The following is a 21,122-nucleotide window of genomic DNA, read 5'->3' on the forward strand; positions in this document are numbered from 1 at the left end:
GAAAATTTTGACGGTTGGGGATTTTACACGCACTTTTTTTTCCTGGAAATGCATTTTCGCGAACTTTTCAAACCAATGATGCCATTCGACGCGGCGTCGCTTTCTGATTGCAAAAACTTACTTCCGGCCGGAAAATTCGGCGGAAAACGCGAGAAAACTGTAAAAAACAGAAAGTGTGAGGGAGACGGATAGCGGTAAAATGCATCCATCTCACTTTCTCTTCAACAAAATGTACCAAAAAAGGCGCCAAATTCAAAAAGTAGTCAAAAAAGCGAATTTTATATGGGGGCGCTACGAAGGGGGGCTCCGGGGGGAAAATGAATGTCGTTGGTAAAAACCACCTGGTATCAGTAGACTCTGTACCAAATTTCATCGCGATCGGACCAACGGTGTAGAAATGCATCTGAACAGACACGATATTTTAGAGAGGAGACCTTTCTTTATTATAGAGAAGATAGAAGCCAATGAAATCTTGGAAACTCTAAAATGTTCAAGAAAAGTTCTTTTTTTTATTTTGCTGTCTGCTTTTGTGATTTTTTAAGAGATTATTTTTAATATTCAATTTATCAACACGAGAGCCAGAAAATGCAAAAAAAACTGATTTCAGTCAAAATTATGTCTGAACTTTAAGGGAAAAATTGAAAATTCTTATTTTTTGTATTTGAAACTTCCCTTTGGTACATATCGATCAGGCTCATCGACGAACCTGCGGGTACGGGATGACCCAAAAATCCATTCAGATTTGCTCTAAAATCAACAGGAGAGCCAGAAAATGCAAAAAATTGATTTCAGTCAAAATTATGTCTGAACTTTAAGGGAAAAATTGAAAATTCTTATTTTTTGTATTTGAAACTTCCCTTGCAACTGCACCATGAACGCAATAGTTATTGCCCTCCTGATTTATTGTAGAGTTTAAAAAAAAAAGGATTCATTCCTTAGACATGAAGTATACCATTTAATTAATCTAATCAGGGTAAAAGTTTTAATCGAGTTTTTTTCTTTTATGATAAAATTGAGTTTTGGAGGTCCTTCAATGAGCCTTTTAAGCTATTTTATGCCGTTTAATGATGTGAAAAATTATGAATATGATAGAAATTGATCTCATACTAAAATATCATACTAAAATATATGTTTTTGTTTCGTTTTGCTGATTATTAACTAAATAATTTATTTGTTAAAAATAAACAATTAATTAAAAAAAAAACAATTCTGCCCATCATGCTTTCAATAAATTCTTCACAATTTTGTGGAATAGTTTGTAATGACCATTTCAAAGCTCTTTTACCCTACTGATATTTTTTTTTTAATTTTATTCTAAAAAAATCGGTATTCTGCGTAAAATATTTTGTATGTTATTAAAGATTCTTTTGACGTTTTTTCGATAAGAAATCATAAAATAAAAGTAAAAGATTTTTTACGCTGAATAATGGCCCCTAATCCCTAATCTTAAATCTAAATTCTATCTTCTGGTATATTGCGCCAGAACTGAGCTCCATTTTAGAATCCATGAAAAAGATTAAAGGATTTTTGTACAAAAAAGTTTTATTTTCTCAGTAAATATACAAAAAATTAGAGAAATGCCACACTATAATCTTACACAATTAGGGATTATTAGCGAAAGTACATAACAAAACAAATTATAGGTGAATCTTTGAATTCTCCCACAAGATCATGATTTCAGTCGAGATTTTTTTTTCTTACAAAATGAATTTTGTCGTTAGATTTATAATAATGGCTTTAATTTGCGAGATATTCTCATTTTTTTTTGAGATTGAGAGAGCACTTTTGGAGGAGAAATTTTGTAGTCGCAGAATAAATTAGAAGATGGGGCTGGCATTGCACGCGCATTCGACTACTCCTTACACCCTAGTCCAGCTGCCCAATTGCAAATACCCCCCACAGGGTCATAGCTGAGGCCTAGAAGAGGAGAGAGAGAAAGGAAGAAAAGCATGTGTGAGTAAATCAGTGAGGGAAGCAGCAAATTAGAGAGTTGGCCACCTTTCGGACACGTATATTCCCATCCTACCACGCCCCCATTTTCCATTTTGGCGCAGGAAATGAACTTTCGACATGATAACGGATGTGGAAAATTGCCCTGGTCCAGACATTCGATTATCCCATGGCCGTGGAGAATCACCTTCACCTGCAAATTCAAATGCAAAAGGTAAAAATTTTATGTTTTGACCGTTTATTGCGAGATAATTTTATATTTTACCTGTGAATTGGACTTCCCAATGATCCTATCATCATCATCATCGTAGTAATCGTAGTCAATGACTGGCTTGTAGGTTCTACTCATGAATTCCGAGTCGGATCTCGCTGAAGAAGTCTGTACTCGTGATCGTCTTGGGATGATTTTATCAAAAGCTTCTGGGATTTTTGGTCTTCTGCTTGGACTTTGTTGAGATCTCGTTGTGCTTGGTCGTGAGTGTGTTACTCTCGCTAGAATTTTAGAAAAGAATTTGAATAGAGGACATTGATGAATTTCCTCGTATTAGACTCTTACGCGTTGGCGAAATATTTTTTCGTGTCGTGGACAATTCAAAGCGCTTCACCGGTGTGATGTCTTTAAAATTGGCAGCTTTTGGGGTTGAAATGGGAACCGGTGGGGGTGCTTTTGAAATTGTCTTTATCGCCAGAACAAATTCTTCATCGATGGGTTCGCCAATCTGATTGTAGCGACTGCTTGAGAATTTATTTTCTTGATTGATGCTCTGTTCAATCTCCTGATCAACCCCATCAATTGTTGTGGACACTGTTGAGCTCGTTGTTGATGTAGTTGTTGTCGTTGCGGGGGTGGTTGTTCTCAAATTGGGTTTTGTTGTGAATGTGTAGCGTCTCTTGTAGACTGTTTGCTCGGTTGTTCCTACAAAATAATTAATTTTAAATTGCGACATTATGCAAAAAATCATATTTTTTATTACATGCGCTTGCTTTAAAATTTAATTAAATTGCATTCCCATCCTATGCAAACTCCTGCATTAAATTATGCTACCCATCAAATGAGCAATTAAGTGGTGGATTATTTAATTTAATTTAGTGCAAATGACTGCAATAAACCCCGAAAAAATGTTCATGATGTAAAAAACCAAAATACTTTTTAGCAACAGTCCATCCTTTCTAATGAACAATTTCATAATTTTATTTTAGCCAAAAATGAGCTATAATATATTTTTTTTCCAGAGAAATTATAGTGCCAAGGCAATAAATCTTGCCAGAAATACCAAAAAACTATGCTGATGTTTCGCATGAAAATGCGAATAAATTCAATTCCTACTGTGGAATGTCTTGTAAATGAATCTCAGTTATTTTTTTTCTTTCGTGTTAAATTGAAAGAAAAAAAATCTCCATTCACTTGTCTCTATCGAAGATGACACAAGTGGTTCAATAAAATTATTTCATCACCACATTCAAGTTCCTGATCACGAGAAGGGGAAAAAAGATGAGAGACTGGCTGCAAACACGCAGTTTTGAGATGATCATTTGAATAAAATGCTCATCTTTCGCTCTTGTTTACCTTGATGGCAAAGATTTTTGCCGCCGTAATGAAAACCAAGACAGAAAACCTAACGAATGCTTCTTTTTTTCCTTTTATAAAACAATCTCGACTGTTGCATCAAAAAATCATTCACATTTTGTGATGGATTTTATGGCAGAAATAACTGCAAGAGACTCGAGTTGGGTGCTTCAAAAATTATGAAAAGAAAGAGTTTATTCGTTCCTGTATGGAAAAACTTCTCACTCCAGGGAACAAATGAAGCACAAATAAAATTTTTTAGAGTATCAAACGTGAATAAAAAAAATCGCTAATTAGACTTTCTAATTTTCAATTAAAATCAGTTGGGAAAAGTTGACAAATATTTGCCTAAAAATGTACTCAATGACGTCACCGTTTTATTTTTCCCTCTTTCCATCCATAAAGCCTAAAATTAACATATCAAAATCATCGATGAAGCTTCATGAATTAAAGGTGATAGAAAATTCTATAGTGACGTCATTATTTACATTTTTAGGTAAAATTTTGGGAAATAGTTATTAAAATTAAGAAATAATTTAAAAAAAATATAACAGAAACATTTCAACATTACTCGAACTGTGTTGAGGGAACATTATCAGACATTTCAAGATTTTTAGAGCAACTTGCATTGATTGTTTTTGCTCAGATGTCTCAAGATGTTGACTCAAGGTGGTCTAACCGGTCTCTGCATGGACAAAGTGGGTGAATGAGGTGCTGAAAGAACGAACTACTTGGCAAAATTCTCACCACATCGCGAAGGGTATTGATTGCATTTTAGTTTAAAGAAGGACTGTTGGAGTCCCAGATTTTAATTTAAAATAGAATTTTTCGGAATTTTTAGTTTTTCTTTCGATTATCAAAAATTTTTCCTTTTTGAATTATTTTTTCTTGATTGCTTCTTATACACAATAATATTGATTACGTCTCCCAAAGATGATGCACAGACAAGTTTTACAAGAAGTCAATAAACTTTCTCGGAGACATCAGAAATATTTTTCTTTTCCTTTCAAAATGCCACTTGATGGCTTTCAATGGACCTTCAGCATGCACTCCTCGCAATGCATTCAAGTGAACTTTTCGCAATAATTTATGGAATTTATGCAACACTTCTCAGCAAGACTCTTCATCTTGTCAAAATGACCATAACGAATTTCCTATGTAGTATCGAATTTTTTTTATCACTTTCGCGCAAATTAAACATTTTACCAACAGGCGTAACGCACATTTTCTCTTTGTTTTTCAAAACCAATTTAATTATTAAATTGGTAGTTTCTTTTTAAGGTGTGTCTTTGAGGTGACTTCCATGTATAGGAAGGTGTTTGATGGCTTTAGCAAATACCTATATTTTTATGAATGCTTGACTTGATCTTTAATCTGTGAGCTTTACTTTAAATCCACATCTAAGAGGTTTATGAATAAACCAAGAGACCAAACCTTTGATTTTTTTTGGAATGATTCATTCATCAAAATCCAGTTTGATTTCTTCACGGACTTTGATTTTAGTTTGTTGAAAAAAAAAAGCTAATTGCTCATGAAAGTGCAGAAACTTGATAAAACTCTCAAGATATTAAACTAATTGGGATAAATTGCAGAGCATTGCCAGATAATTTTTGATTCAATTTGAGCAAAAAAAAACTCCTCATTTAACCGAAAATTCTCTCATCACGAAGAAGAGATGAAGTCAATAAAAACAATTTTAAAGAAAAAAAAATCCCTTCACTTTTCCCTTCTTCGGAAGTTTGATTTTAAAATTGTAATATGTAAATTGTATGATGATGGCTTATTTTGCAATCAACTGCCCCTCATGGAGATCACGTTGAAAAAAAAAGCGCCCAAAAAGATCATAATATTCTCTTTCCCAAGAAATTGTCCTTGTCTGTGCCTGATTTGAAGTCAACCTCGTTTTCAGCAAGATCACGATCGTACGCAAGATAAAAGAATAAAAAGAGAATTTAAAATAAGAAAAATATCTCACCGAGATCGTTGCTTTTTGGCGATGGAATCGCAATGGTGGATTTCGTGGCTGGCGGTTGGGGCGTCTCCCCACGCGTACCGCCGAATTTGCGTCGGATCGCAATCCGTGGCGGGCTCTTGGGGCTCGATGGTGGAGTTGGTGTGGTTGACGTGACTTGGTGGGTACTCAAGCTGGGTCGCGATCCCCGGCGCAGCAGAAACGTTCGAGCTGTTGTGGACGAAGCACTGCTCAGTGTTGCCTTCTCTGTGGTTGCTGTGGATTTTGGCGTGGTCACCGTGCTCCTGGTTCGGGGATTATACGTTGGACGACGGAAGTTTGGCCTCAGCAGCTGAGGACGATTCTGAAAGGAAATACCATCCCGCAGAAAATTAATTTAAAAAAAATACTCCATTTAGTGCTTTCATCCGTGTCAAGTGCAGTGTGTCTTATTTACAGTGTGTTCTTGAAATTGTGTGCTCGTGTGGTGATCGTAAGAGTGATCGTGAAATGGAGAAGTGATCTTATATTACTGGAAATTTATGTATACTATCTCTTGCTGTGAAGCAGGAAATAATTAGTGACAATAAATAATTGCTTTTCTCGATTGTCTTTCAATTTTACCGCCCATGATTGATGACGCCAAAAAATGTGAGACAGTTTTTGGAGATCGCCTCAAGTGATCGCTTTGAAGCTTTCATTTCTTTTCCTCTCTAAAAAAAATTGTCGAGAGTGGAAAATATAAACATTTCAATGGTAGAAGATAAATATTTTCCCATCTAGAGAGAGAGTCAATAAAATCGTCAAATATCAAATGATCACGACAGATCAAAGAAACTTTTATTTGAACTAAAAAAAAAAAGCTCAAGGGAAAAGCATAAATTTTATGTAACTTTCTTTAAAAGGCTTTGTGTAAAAATTCACGTTGATGATTTCATCGTTTCATAACTGACTTGGCTACTCTTTTAAATCCCATGTGAGGCATTTTGTAAATAAAGTGTGACACACACCGATCAATTGTGATCATTTGTGATTCATCATAAATCTTGGCGTGATCTTCGGTGCTCCACACACACCGAATAGAGGAATCCCACACGGTGCGATGCATTTGCATTGTAAATTTTTTGAAGGAGTGAAAGTCATTTTGTTTGAAATTGACTTTTTATTCACGTATCAATGCGATGATGCTCATCAATGAGGAGGGTCTTTTTGTAAAATTCATTATCTCATGTTGTGCGCCAATCAACTTCCCGAATAGCTTCCACCATCAATCGCCATCTCGCACTTTCATTTTTCCGCGGTGCAGCGAAAGTTTCGGTTTAATACCTTTCGAGCACTTTGACTTTGCAAAAACACACCGTATAGATCACGATATTTTGTATATTACTCCACCTTGAGATACTTTTAATTAGTGTGCGGTACACCAGAGTGATTTATATCTCTAACGTTCCTTCTATTCATATGTATACACCATAGGTATTAATGATAATATGCTTCTCTTTCGGCAACGCGGTACCGTTCAGGTGGGAATTTTATTTGGTGGACACTTTCACTTTCCTCATGGCGAATTGAGGTCAAGGTCAATGTTAATTGCCTATAGTTAATTAAATTTACGGGGGCGTAACAATTTCGGTTTAAGTATATGATAAAAGTAAAAAGTATAAATTGAATTTACGAGGGAAGTTTAAAAAAAAAGGGAAATTTAACCCATTAGAGCTATTTTCGTTATTTTTTCTAAATGGCAAAGTGGATGAGAGTGGTGTGACATCTTTTCTGATAATGATTGTTTCCTTATATTTTGTGATTTTTTTTATTACTTTTTTTTTTAATTTTCGAGATCTCTTGATCAGAAACAGTCAATTGCCATGGTTTTAGGAAATCTAGTATTTTAGTAGTTTTATTAATCTTGGTTTACCCAAGCTAACGATCTCTAATTAAACGTGCGATCTTTAAAAGTTGAAACGACAAGAGATCGCGAGAATGCGAGATCGCGTGATCGCAAAACTGCAAGATCGCATTCATGATAAATTAAAGTAAATTTTAATAAAATTGAAGAAAAAACATTTAAAATTTAACTAGATATTTAGAAAGATGACCATGAGACATAAAGATCAATCAAGAAACTTAAAAAATAAAACAAAAAATAATTTTAATTACCAAATTAAGAGTTTTATCAAGAATTCGAAAAATTGTCAGGAATTTGAGTTACAAAAGAATAGAAAAAAAAACGTTAAATATTTTTATTATTTGTAGAAATTTTGGTAATATTTCAGAAGCTCATGGAAATCTTTTACATTAAAGCGGCATTCCTGCTGTTCTTGACAAAAAATTAGGCTGTGTATAGAGAATGAAAATTTATTAATATTGAAAGGATAATGCTATTTACAGCATAAGATCGCGCGATTGTATTATTACTGTAAGATGGAGAAGAAAATTATTAAGGTTTAAATTTTTTAATAAATGAATAATATACCGAAATTTTTAAGAAATAATTGAGTTTTTTTTTAATTAAATGAACCATTTTTCTTTTAATAGGTGAAATCTGTAAATTGATTTGAACTCATGGTATAAAATAATGATTAAAGTGAAATTGACTGAAAGAATATCCGAGTCAAAATTCTTGACATTTTGTGTAAAAAGTTCTAATGTTCTGAATTTAGTCGATTTAAGGTTTTTTTTTGCACTCCAAGTCAACAGAATTAGCCAAGTCACATCATGAAACGTGAAAATAAAATTAATCCGTGCTAATATACATTTTATCACCATAAATTTTGACTCCTCATATCCGGATAATAAAATAGTGCGAAATATTATCTCAACAATCTCATTTATTCACTTAAATGATGGCTTCATGCTTTCTGAAAAAGTCCTAATAAAAAAAAGAAATTTAAAATTTTGCATTTTATGTGCGTGCATTTTTTTCAATAAGATCTCATTTTGACCATTTCAAAAGCAAAATAAAAATTATTTCTACTCTTAAACTACTAATTTTTGTGTATTTATTTACAAACATGTAATAATTCTTTTCTTTTTTGCGAACAAATTGTGATGAATAGAATTTCCCAACCTCTACTTGTGTTCAATTGTGTGTGGATTTATAATTCAAAACTGTCTCACATTTTTGGATAAATCTTTTGGGAGAAAAATGAAGACAAGTCACATGAAAATTCTCCCAAAAAAGCCATACAAATCATGCTTGTGTTTTCCCATTCTGCGTGTAACAAATAAAACAAAAATAGGTGTTACAATTAATTTTCATTTTTTAACCAAAATGTATGGAAAAATATTTCTCGATGTTATATTAAAATTACATTTTAGATACAAACTAAATAAAGATTATTAATGCTAAAAAAAAACAACCATCGTTTTCCTTTTCCAACTACTCTTCCAACAATTTTGTAATTTTTTGTGCACTCTGAAAACGATTGCATTTTGTTTTTGAATAAAAATCCCATAAAATTAATTCGATTACCCGAAAGTCACATCCATAGCACTCCATTTTCGTTTTCTCTTGCATTTATAAAATAAAATATATTTTTTGGATTGTTCATGGGAATTTTCATGAAGGTGATGACACAAAATACATGCATTTCACGAAAGTCCCAAAAGTAGTAAAGACTTAAAATTAGATATATTTTTACAAACTTACATCTAAAGCTTACACAGAGATTTTTGTTATTTTAACAACAATGTTAAAACATACAGAAACATCAAGATTATTAACATTCTTAGAAAAAAAAGAGAGAAGAAATGTATTTCTAGTCTGTTCGTTTGGTCCTCCTCATTTTTTTTTATCAGTGAAGAAAGTTTCCCAAGGAAAAGAATTTTCTTTTAAATAAACTGTAGGTATATTGAAAGCACAGCGATTAAGCATTTTCTACTCTTTTTGCATTATTAATATTTCGCACGCATATTTTGTAAAATTCAAGAAATCGAAATAAAAGAAAAAAAACTGCAAAAAGTGTAGAACATTGCAATTATTTACATGCTCATGCCCATCTCTGTGTTCCATTAGAAGAGATGATTAAAGGGGGATGAAAGAAAATTGAAAAGTGTGCAGGAAGATTAGAGAGTTGTGGTTTCTGTGGCTGATGTGAAAGAGTCTGTTGTTGTCTCTCCTTCGACTAGGTCTTGAGTCTCCTTTTGAACACTCTCTGTGGTACTCACAGGTTCACTATCGCTGCCCTCCGTTGTGGAGGAATCAGTCGATGAGAGAGTCGATGTTGTAGGAGTTTCCTCTGTGACACGCGTGAGGAGGACCTTATCGAGATTTGCAATAGAAATAACAAGGGGGGAGGATTCATTGGTTTCTGGACGCAACAGGGAGACAAGGGGTCGTACCGGTTTAAATGTGGTCGTCAGAGGTAGAACAGTCGTTGCCTCAATCTCATTATCCGTTGTACTTTCTGTGCCATAGCTGGTAAAGGGTGAGGCAGTAGATCTCTTGGAACCCCCTATGCTCGTGGCATAGACAATATTCAATTTCTTTCCATCTTCTTCAGCCGTGAGAACGATATTCTTGGCTTGACGCTCACTTTCTTGCCTGAAGAGCCCCTCTAGGGGTATAGTTGATGTTTCAACGCTAAAAATGTATTCAGGTGAAAGAATTTGGCGGGATTTTGCTTCTCTGGGTGTATCAGTGTTATTCTCATGATGGGACACATTGTGATCAACAAGCTTTATCAGCGTCAATCGACTCACTTCCCCCAATTTGTCTAACGTTGGGATTTGCTCCACGCGCAAATCCGTACTCTGCAGCGTCTTCGGTTCAGAGGAATTCCCCTCAATTCGAACATTATCCTGCTTGGAGTAAATCTCAACTATCCGATTCACCTCCACAAGCTTCTCTAATCGTTGACTAATCTCCTCGGCAGACTCTTCTTCCTTTCGTTCTGTACCATTTGTTGCTGGAATCGGGGTGCTGCTACCAGAGCTCGTAGTGGTGTCATCATAGTCAATGGCAAACACATGATGGAGTGTTGTTGGGCGGCCGGTTGTGGTGGTTGTTGTTGTGGTTTTCCTTCTGAAAGCTGGCCGGAAAATGTGTGTTCCACCCTGTAATTGGTTCGAATTAATTAAACTCTCCTCATCATCATCAGTGTATGTGGTTGTTGTTGTCTCAGTATCCTGTACTGTACTTGTATTTACAACTTCCGTGGTGTCTTGTGGGCTGTTATCAGTGTTATGTGATGTATCTGTTGTGACTTCCCCAACGTTATCACCTCCCTCATCTACTGCATTTACATTACTAACTACTGGTGTATTGTACTTTTTACTTTTTGCTGTAAACAGCTTACGCGTGCGTTCACGGATACCCTCATTCTGGGTAGCCTCCGATGTGGTGGCCTCCGTTGTACTACTTGCCACAGGATAGCGTCTATCGAATGTTCTAGAAGGCTTCCTAAGGGTGGGTGTGGAAGTTTCAAACTTTCTCGAAGCAGGATGGACGTTGGATCTATCAATTGTTTGGTAAGTTGGACGTGAAGACGTCCGCTCTACAGAATTTTCCTCATGATCTATATTATCCTCGTCAGATATCACTTCCTGAGTAATCTCCACATTTTCCTGCTCAGGAAGCTTTTCAGTAACCTCCTCACTTTTAGTTACTTCTTCACTCTCCACTATTTCAGACCGAGATTCATCACGACCTTCAGTTCGATACCCTCCACGAATACTTTCTAAGGTCGTGGTTGTGGCACGATATGTATTCCGGAAGCGTGTTCCCGCACTTCCAGCAAAATTCAATGGACGCACGCGAGGTGTAGCTTCTTCACTTACCTGCTCCTTTGTCTCCGGAACGCGGCTACTGTATCGACGAGGAATAAATGGTCTGGGAGTAGCTACGGTTAATTCTGCAGGAACTGTTGATGTAAATACTACTGGCCTTCTAGATCTGTAAGTGCCCCTATAACGTGGAGTGTACCTTTCAGTCGTAGATTTCACTTCTTCCTTCTCAATCTTTGTGACTTCTTCCTCTACAACATCTTCTACTTCATTGGATAATTCTGTTGTAGACTCCACAGAGGCTCCACGATTGATGGTCACATAGAGTTTTTCAATATTTTGTGCCTTACCTCGACGGAAGGTTGTGGTTGTTGGCGCAGCTAATGTAGTGACATCTTCATCTTCTCTAACTTCCTCTGGCGTTTCTTCAACTTTGAGACTGTGTGTTCTACCATTGTCGGCCTCAATATGTTGAAAAGCTCCATGTGTCGTCGTGGAGACTCCTTCTTCGTAGCTTTCTTCAGTTGTTACTGGTGCTTTTGTTGTGGTTGTTGATGTGGTTCTTGTTCTTGGTCTCAGTCTTCTAATTACTTTTCTATACCTTTGACGTTCAGAAGTATCACCTTCTTCGGGAGTTTGACTAGAAACTTCCACTTCAACTCTTGGTGTCTCAGCAGAAGACACTTCTAATCTTTGCACTGGGCGTTTTCTCACTAATTTTCTTCTGAAATTCAAAGATTCATCGGAGTTTTGCGTCGAAGCTTCAACTTGACTAGGACGTCTCTTGATTGGCACATATGAAGATTCAATTGAGTCTCTTCTCTCTGTAGAAATAGGCCTTCGGCCTCTAATTCGATTCCTTACTCCAACAGTTTCTTCTGAAACAGCTGCAATCGATTCTGTTGAGCTGATTGAACTTCCCTCAACATTTTCAACAGTTGTTCGCTGAGGTGGCCTTCTATTTCGAATTCTCTGTGAAACTGTTGTAGCTTCCTCTTGGGTAGTTGCTGAAACTACAGGTCTTCTTCTTCGAACAACATATCGTGTATTTTCAGTTGAAGAAACATTTTCAGAACTTCTCTCTGTTGATGTACGTCTCCTATTTGAAATCCTTGTCTCACTGCTAAAACGATTTCTACCTCGTGATGGGAATCGTGTTACAGGAGCCTCAGATGATGTTTCTGCATACTCTGAACTCGATGGTGTAGTGTATTCAGAAGTTATCTCCGAACTTTCTGTTTCAGTTGAAGATACTTCAGTCGTTGAGGTGAATTCCTCACTTGGAGGATCAAGGGGTTCCCCAATAAAAGGACGAATTATCCGCGAATCTCTGTAACTTGGACCAGTTTTTGTAGCCTCCCCCACTTGATCTCCTTTGCTCCTTCTTGAGCTACCAAAACTAAGACTGTTGTCGTCAAAACTTCTGAAAGAATAAGGTTTGGTCACAAAGACATATTCCTCCTCAACCGGTGGCTGTGGTGTTGTTTGTACCACAACCCGGACAATCGGGGAATCCTCATGACTCCGAGAATCTTTCGCCGATTGAAAGATTTGGAATCGATTGATGGGATCTAATGGAATATGCGTTTGGATTTCTGGTGTTGTTGTAGCTTCAGTTGTTGTCGTTGTCGTTGTTGTCGGGATAGTGGTGGTTACAGGACGTCGTCTGCGTGAAACGATTCTCTTACGATCTGGAGTACCTGGAGTTGATATTTCAACATTCTGTACATTTGGCACTTCATTTCTTGGCCTGAAATTTCTTCTCGGTGGAGCAGTCTTTTCGCTTGCGAGGAAATTCTCTTGGGCAACAGTTGATGGTTCCCCGCGGATGTTATACCTTTGCCTACCGCGGTAGATTCTCTGACGTTCAGTGGAAGAGTCTCTCGTATATTCCGGAGGGGAAGAGGAAGATTGTGAAAACAACAGTGCAGGTGAATAATGGTCAGCGGGTGATGATGTGGATTGAATTTGGGGATTTGGAACAGGAGAATTTCCACGTAATCTACCGCGCTGTCTGAAACTCACCTTTCTCTCCTGACTACCCGGCGCTTGTGTCACATAGTCGCTCACTGAAGATGCAATCACCACAGAGGGTCCCTCTGTTGATGTAACACGCTTTATTGGTCGAATGCGGCGATGGGATATGCCTAGGAAGTTCCTAGGTGGTGAGATTGTGGACGTCGATGGATGTTCCTCATCCAAACGTCTCACTTCATTTACCTCAACCCGCTTCCGGGTTACCTGGTATTCCTCATCGGCAGGTACACTCTCACCACGCACTTCCGTGGCCAGAGTTGTTTCGGGATCAAAAGCATTACTACCAAAAGTGCTACCCTCAACTACAAAGCCAGTGGTTAGAAAATCAACCGGGTTAGTAGTTGATGGAGTGAAAGTCGACGAGAAGGGTGTTTCTGTTGTTTTACGAATTATAAATATGGTTTCCGGTGCCGTTACCCCCTCTGTCCACGAGTAATCTTGTGTAGTTGTCGTGAATATATCTATGGGTAATTGTGTCGATGTTGTTGCTGTTTCTGCAATGTTAAAATGTCTTGGGGTGCTATAATATGCAGAAGTGCTTGGTACCGAGGTTGTTGTACTCGTTGACGCTGTCGTTGGAATCGTGATCTCCTGGGGCTCTTCTTCTTCCTTCTCCGCCAATTGGTTCACATCTGGTGCCAGGGCGCTATAGGTCGTTGTTTCCGCTGTCCTCGACAGGATTTTGTACCTTCGAAAGGGAAAAAAAAGTTTTAATTTTCAATATATTATTTTTCTTAAAGTTATTTGACCTGAGAATCTATAAAAAGAATATTAGGAAAATTAGGTATCATACAAGAAAATGCTAATTTAATTAATTTGCTGTAAAGTAAAGAATTTTTAATAATGTTATAGAAGTATTTTACTTACAGAATGTTCAGCAGCATTCTTCGTGTTAAAAGCACATTTAACTTAATGCGTAAATGATTTTTTTATCGTTACCTGTTGATTGCATTTATGAATGGTGCTTCCGTTTCAACCTCCTCTGGAGCCACTGATGTTGAAGTCCTCCTAATGCTAACATACTGAGAGTTTGGTGTTGACCGCTCACTAGTTGGGCTCATTCTTTGACTGTAACTATTCTCATCATTTTCATCTTCTTCGTCCTCTATTTCAATATCATCACTGATGGGATTTCTATGACGATTCCTCTGAATATTGACGTAGGTTTGTTGTGGAATTGTGTGCCTTACGAAGGTGGGATCGGTTCTTGGTGCTTCTGGGTAACTTTCATCAAGGCCAGTGATCTCCAACTCTTCCGTAGACTGTGTAGCCCTTGGACGACTTATTGTAACATATTGTGGCTTTTCCCGGAGGAATCCTTCAAACTCTGGCAATTTGTCAACACCAGCATTTTGTGGGCCAGGTCGGGAATTTCTAATAACTGGAGTGTACTTCTGAGAAGACGTGCTTCTGACCTTGTTTTCACTTTCACTAAAGCGATTCTTAAATGACTCGAGGTTACTGCTTGATGCCCTGCTTAGGATCTTATCGTAGAGGGATTTACTTATACTGGCCGCAGTTGTTGTGACACTTTCCTGAGGACTGTCGACATTCTGAGTGCGCAATTGCTTCTCCAATTCATCTAAACCACCTGCTTTCTTTATCAGATCAATCAATTCTTTGATCACTTTGGGATCTTCTGCATCATCTGTTTCAGCATTGCCTCTTTCATCTTGAACCTCCTCATCGTCGTATTCGTAATCGTCCTATAACGTGAACAAAATTGTTAAAAATATAGTTTAAAGAAATAGGTGAATTTATTACTCACATCATAGACTGGTTCTGGAGTTGTTGTTGTTGTTGTTGAGGAAGTTCTTAGAAAGGTGTACTTGCTTGTTGCTGCTGTTATGGGTGACCTCTTAGTTGTTGATGAAGGGGGAGCATATGTTGTAGTTGTGGTGGTGGAAGACGAACTTGTAGAACTTGAAGCTTTAGGTTTGGAGCAAATAACATTTCTTGCGTAGTCACATGAATCAGCAGCCTTATTGAAGAACAACCCTGAAGGGCAAGTGAATTGATGTGCTACAATTCCCAACTGTGATGGTCCACTGTCCAAGCACCAGAAATATTTTTTACAGTCCCGTGGATGTGGGAAAAATCCTTCGTCTTCACACTTGAAGTCACTTCCTGGGTCTGGAGTGGTTGGAGGTGCAGGCGTTGTGCTAGTTCGCATCAAAGAATATTCCTGAATAGGTTCTGGTGTGGTGGTGGTTGTCGTTGTCGTTGTGGTTGTCGTACTAGTCCTCTTCCGGTGACCTGGTTTACGTCGGTTTGTTGTTCGTATAATTACATTGCGATCATCCTCCTCAGCAATGCGATTCCTATGTGCCGGGCGATTACGTGGGCGATTTGTAGTTTTCTTGTGAGTTTGCGTTATTACGTCATTGTCGCTGGAGCTGAAAGAAAGAAAGCAATTAATCATCATCGCGGATTCTTTGAAGTTATTTTTTGCGAAGGTGGAATAGCAAAAAAATTAATATTTTTTTAGTCAAATTATTTATAAAATTCAGATAATTCTTACCCTAAACTAACGTATAGTGCTTCTTTAGCTGCTTCAATGATCGGATAGGGTTTTCCAGTACAACTTCCACGGAAGTCATCGTTGTCTATAGACCAGAACATTATTCCTCCTAGTCCATTTGACACAACATACTCAGCTTTTCGACGAGCAATAGATTCATCGTCATAGCCGACCCATTGATTGCCTTTAAATGCATATGGACCCATTGCCTTATCATTGGGATGAATTACTGTCCAGTCTGGATCATCTTTAATCATCTGGCAGATCTCATAGTAGGACAGATAACCCTTCTCTCGTGTTGCATCACCCTGAGCGCCAGGACCGTCGGATGGGGAACCAATATCAGTTGCATCGGGATTGAAGAGAGTATAGGACCGTCCATACGTTGGAATTCCCACAACCAATTTATCCCTATCAGCTCCTTGATTGAGGTAGAACTTTATCGTGTAGTCCTAGAAGAAGAAAATAATTTAGAGAATTTTCTCACCATCCTAAGCAAAAACAAAAATCTTACAATATTGAGTTCAGCCTCGAAGTTGTACTCATCGTCTTCTTGTAGAGAATACAATGGAGAATGGTGATTAACTGCTGGTTCAAAAGCACTGTGGTAGTCGTAAGTTAGAAGATTGAACCAATCGAGATATCTGTTGAGCCTTGGGATATCGTAACCCTTCTCAATGTATTCCGTACCCGCTGGAACAGCCATTGTGAGCAAGAGTCGCGGTCGTCCAGTCTTCTTAGATTCCCGATCAAATTCCTCACGCATCTCCTGCACAAATTGCGCATAATTATCACGATCCCGTGGTTTGCCACCATCTCGGAAAGCTGGATATTCCCAATCGAGATCCAAGCCATCAAAGTGATTCTGCCGGAGGAATTTAATGGTATTCCTCACAAATTGCTGCCTCCGCTCGGGGCTCGCAACGAGTGGCGAGAAACGAGACGAGGCCTCATTCCAACCACCTATGGCCAGGATACACTTTAGATTCTTGTTGTAAGTCTTTAGCCCAGTGAATTTGGCATAGCCCCCCTGTTCGATGTCTTGGTACTTGTCGAAGGGCTTAAGGGCGTTATCTTTGGTGAAGCCGCCGAAGGCGTAGATCAAATGTGTACAGAGATATGGATTGATGTTCTGTGGATTGAACTTTGCCGTCGACGGACGATACACTGACCAATTTGTATAGTAGCACACTACACGATTACCGGCTGTACTTCCGGTCGTGTGAATAAGGGCGCACAGAACGCTGACTAGTAGCAGGTACATAGAAGATCGCATTCCTCCACGGGGCGACTAAAATAAAATTAAAATAAACAAAAACATCGAATTATTATTTTTTAAATTGGCAATGAAAAATCTTAAAACTCATTAAGTGATCTTGTGCTTCACAGACATTAAATTTTTATAAAACTTTTCTTATGAAAATTAAATTTCAAATAAAAAATTTCTTTTAAAATGTACTAAAAAATAAATTTAAAATAGCGGAAAAAGACAATTCAACATATTAGCATACATACCAAAAAATTAAGATCTATTATGTTTATTGCTTCATTAGGATTTACTGACAGGTTTTTTTTTTACTAGTTTAGTGTTGTAAATTTTTTTTTTGGTTTATCACTGTGTGACAAATGAAAGTAATTCCTTTCAAGAAAAGTTTCTGCATTAAAGTTATCAAGTGGTGAGAAAATTGCATATAACTTTGCCGGTTAAATTACACAGTGTTCCAGAGAAAGGGAAGTCATAAAGAGCAAAATAGAGTTTCGTTAGCACCACATACATATGTGCTATCATATGGAATCACGTTTGGTTATACATAGCATGAAACAAGAATATTTAATTTTATTGACCATTGCGCGATTGTTGCAAGAATACAACACCGGCTCTATCCAATAGATCTGATTCAATTAGACACAAAATAATTTCCCATGCATGACTAAGCGCCTTGTATTGAATTCTCTATTGAAGAGAGCTTTTATCAAAAATTCTTTTTATGTACAATTCAATATTCGCGATGCAAGAAAATGCAACACAATCTCAATTTTCTTCATCAATTATCTCACAATACAATATTTCTCTTTTTCAGCAACCAGAGCATAAATCGATTCGAAGAAATGCTGCTGCATCTGCCTGCATTTTCTTGCACATTTTGTGAAAGAAATTAAAAAGAAATAATTTTATTTTAATAACTAAATTTGAAGGAATATTGAATAAGGATTAATTTTCCACGTAGGAGTTATACCTATTTGCATAAAGACAAAATTTTCGAGAATAGTACCCCATTTGCCACGATTGGATGGTCAACGTGAATGAATGAAAAGCAATCTTGTGCGGGAGATTTGACCCAGTAAACTCTTAGGTAAACTTCAAATTCAATCTCATGTCAATTGGCGTGTTTTGGCCTCTATTTCCCCAATTCAACATTCTTGTTTTGTTGTGAATTTTTGAGGTACTTGTTATATAAATAGCATTTCGGAGCAATATCGCACATAAAACACTCTTGAAAACATTGTACTCCCCATTGTTCTTCATTCCATAAACTCTTCTTATGGACGAAGAAAACCAAGTAAGGTTTGCAGATTTTTGCAATCGTGAGCTTTTTTTTTCTTCGTTTTTCATTTGATTTTGTTCACTTCAATAGTGGGAGATTGAGAAAATACAGTCTGTTCATTAGAAGATTTTCTTTTCAATTTTCAAAATTTATTTTCTTAAATTTCTTAAAATATGATATAAAGCTTAATTGGAATATTGATTTACCTAAATTAATCTAAAATAAATTTTCAATCTCTTCGAGAGAATGTCTATTAGATATTTTAAAAAAATCACTTCACGAACAGACTGTTACTAATGAGGGACTATTTAAAGTCCCATTTGGTTGAGAGTAACTTGCGACACTTTTTTCCACACACTCGCACTGCGTTTAATTGCAATTGTCTTACCATCTGATTTATTAGCAATTTCAATTGCGACACTGTCGAGAGTCTAACTTCTTTTTTGCCCTCACCTTTCTGCACACCAGCAGAAATGAGAGCAAGATCTCGAGATGTTTGAGGTATATGCTAAATATATACATCAAATTGAAACAATAAAAAAGAGATATATGGGAAAATGGATAAATTTCATTTTAAATGAACAATTATGAGTGTTGCTTGTTACCACTCTGCCGGAAACTATATTGAGAGTTTTCCGCAGTTGTGGGAAAATGTCAACATTCAATTGATTTTGTAAAAATAAAATATGAGTATCAACAAAAAATTGGGATAAAAGGGATTTAATATTAAATAGGTATGTATAATCATCCCATTGACCCATTTTCTTTGTAATGAAAATATTTATAAAATTTTTGGGTGATTAAGTTCATTGCAAAAAGATTCTTTTGGCAAAAGGTACAACAATGTAGTAATTTCATAAAACCAGTCATTATCAACTACAAAATTGAAGCCAAAATCTCTGACTTCACCTTCATATGTAGTCACGATCCACCTCAAGACATTTCTACTCCTAATCACTCTTTATTCAACTGACCACCTTTTTTATTGTTGTCCGGTAAATCGCTAAATAAGTAGCCTCTAAAAAATTGAAAGTTAACTGTTTCAATTGTCCTCAGTGTGGTCAATGGAATCATAAAAATGAGCTTTCTTTCCGATGAAAATTCAATTCAATTGAACCACGACTGCAGCGGAAAGAACATCCCTCGATTGTTAATTAATACGTGAATTTATGTGTCAATTCTCCTATCTTCTAATTAGGCATAAAAATAATTATGAGAAAGGCTTGCAGCCATTTAGAGAGATTGAAGGTGAAAAAGTGATTGTTCATTCCAAAACTACATAATATGAAAAACAAAGTGACCAATAAATTACTGTGACAGACCTTTTTTCATCTATATGTGAGAAAGAGAGAATCTCAAAAAGCTCATTGATCTCCAAGAGCGTGACTAAATCAATTAATTCATTGACAATGATGAAGATTTATTTCCTAACCATTTAATGTTTAACAGACTTTTCAACAATTTTTCCTCACGATCCTTTTCTCACTGTCGCAAGGTGATGCAATTGATGGTGCCGTGAAAAAAATTTCTAGATCACGTATTCAAAATTTTGACGTTCCATGAATGAACGTTATGAAAAAAAATGCGCGCCGAATTGCATAACATTTCGATGGAATATTTGAATAAAATATTAGTTAATATGTGACATGTTGTTAACATAAAAATGCTGTGTGGTGGAGTGAAAGATCATCTTCTATTGACGAACTTTCTTCAAATACTTGATAGTAATTTGTACACAAAAATTTTCATCTTACAGCATCACTTTCTTCTTGTATGGCACGGAAATACGCCGACGACGAGGTGTGGATCAATTACTGAGATTCGGAAGAGCATCTTCAGGTGAGAAAAATCACGATAATCAAACAAATTTTATAATATTACAGCAAATAAAGTATTGTGAAATAGGGAAATTTGCAATTATGAAATATCTTCTTTAGCACACTTTTTGCCAATTTGATGATGCTTCTTTTTGTGTTCGTGCTAAAAAACTATTAGTGTGTCATTTGGGGAAATAAAATGCATAATGTGAGTCACAGAGAAAGCCTCTCATTGTGCTTTCAGTTTGATTAAAAAATATTATTTTTCCCCAAAATATGCGAAAATGTTATTCAATGTGTACATTCATTGAAAATCAGCTTCGATTTTGTGTTGAAATTCAATAAAAATTCAGCTGGTTTTATTTTTTTTTATCACTAATTATATTCATAAACATTCCTTTTGAATCATTCAACACGAAATATTAAGCAACATGAATTGATTTTGAGTGCGGCTGTATCTAGTGTTGAATATAGTGGAACAATATTTTTTGGTAATAATTGTCACACTACAAATGCGATAATCGTACAGACACATAAAATATGAATTTTAATGTAACGCACGAGGGACCTAAATATCTGGAAAGTCATAGTAGTTCAACAACACATATACGTTAAAATAAAAAAGAAAGGAAATCTAAATTTTCATTTTTGACAAGAAGAATAGTTTTATAAAAGTCATATAAAACTTTGACGATACTTTCATAAAAAAATATTACTTAGCAGTTTTTTATTTAATTAGCGAGATGCAACATTTTTTGAATTTTGTTCAAGATCGTTTCATAATCAATTTTATTTAAAATTTATAACATTCTTTGGCAAAGAAACATAAAGATTCGCGTGTTTTCATTAACATTAAAATTAGATTTTGTATTTTTCCGGGTTTTCCTTAATACGAAATCTAAAAGGAAAGCTTCCAAATATACATATAATAATTTATTTTCTCATATGAAGCAAACAAAAATAAATTTAGTTAATTTTCAAACAATTTTAAAAATGGATTAAAGACTAT

General features: G+C 36.2%; 1 protein-coding gene across 1 annotated transcript in view; it reads right to left on the reverse strand.

Annotated features, from left to right (window-relative positions):
- Positions 1-1,524: 1,524 nt before the first annotated feature.
- The window catches only part of LOC129789993 (mucin-2), a 38,813-nt gene continuing 19,215 nt past the window's right edge, over positions 1,525-21,122 (reverse strand). Inside the window, exons 2-11 of the mRNA XM_055827140.1 lie at positions 16,265-17,041; positions 15,751-16,202; positions 14,998-15,625; positions 14,169-14,935; positions 9,810-13,917; positions 5,493-5,832; positions 2,507-2,866; positions 2,216-2,442; positions 1,999-2,143; positions 1,525-1,917 (exon numbers count right to left, since the gene is read on the reverse strand). Of these exons, the coding sequence (XP_055683115.1) occupies positions 1,853-1,917; positions 1,999-2,143; positions 2,216-2,442; positions 2,507-2,866; positions 5,493-5,832; positions 9,810-13,917; positions 14,169-14,935; positions 14,998-15,625; positions 15,751-16,202; positions 16,265-17,041 (7,869 nt within the window). The 3' untranslated portion in view covers positions 1,525-1,852. The remainder of the gene's footprint in view (positions 1,918-1,998; positions 2,144-2,215; positions 2,443-2,506; positions 2,867-5,492; positions 5,833-9,809; positions 13,918-14,168; positions 14,936-14,997; positions 15,626-15,750; positions 16,203-16,264; positions 17,042-21,122) is intronic.

This window comes from Lutzomyia longipalpis, chromosome 2, assembly GCF_024334085.1.
Source record: "Lutzomyia longipalpis isolate SR_M1_2022 chromosome 2, ASM2433408v1".
Taxonomy (NCBI): Eukaryota; Metazoa; Arthropoda; class Insecta; order Diptera; family Psychodidae; genus Lutzomyia; species Lutzomyia longipalpis.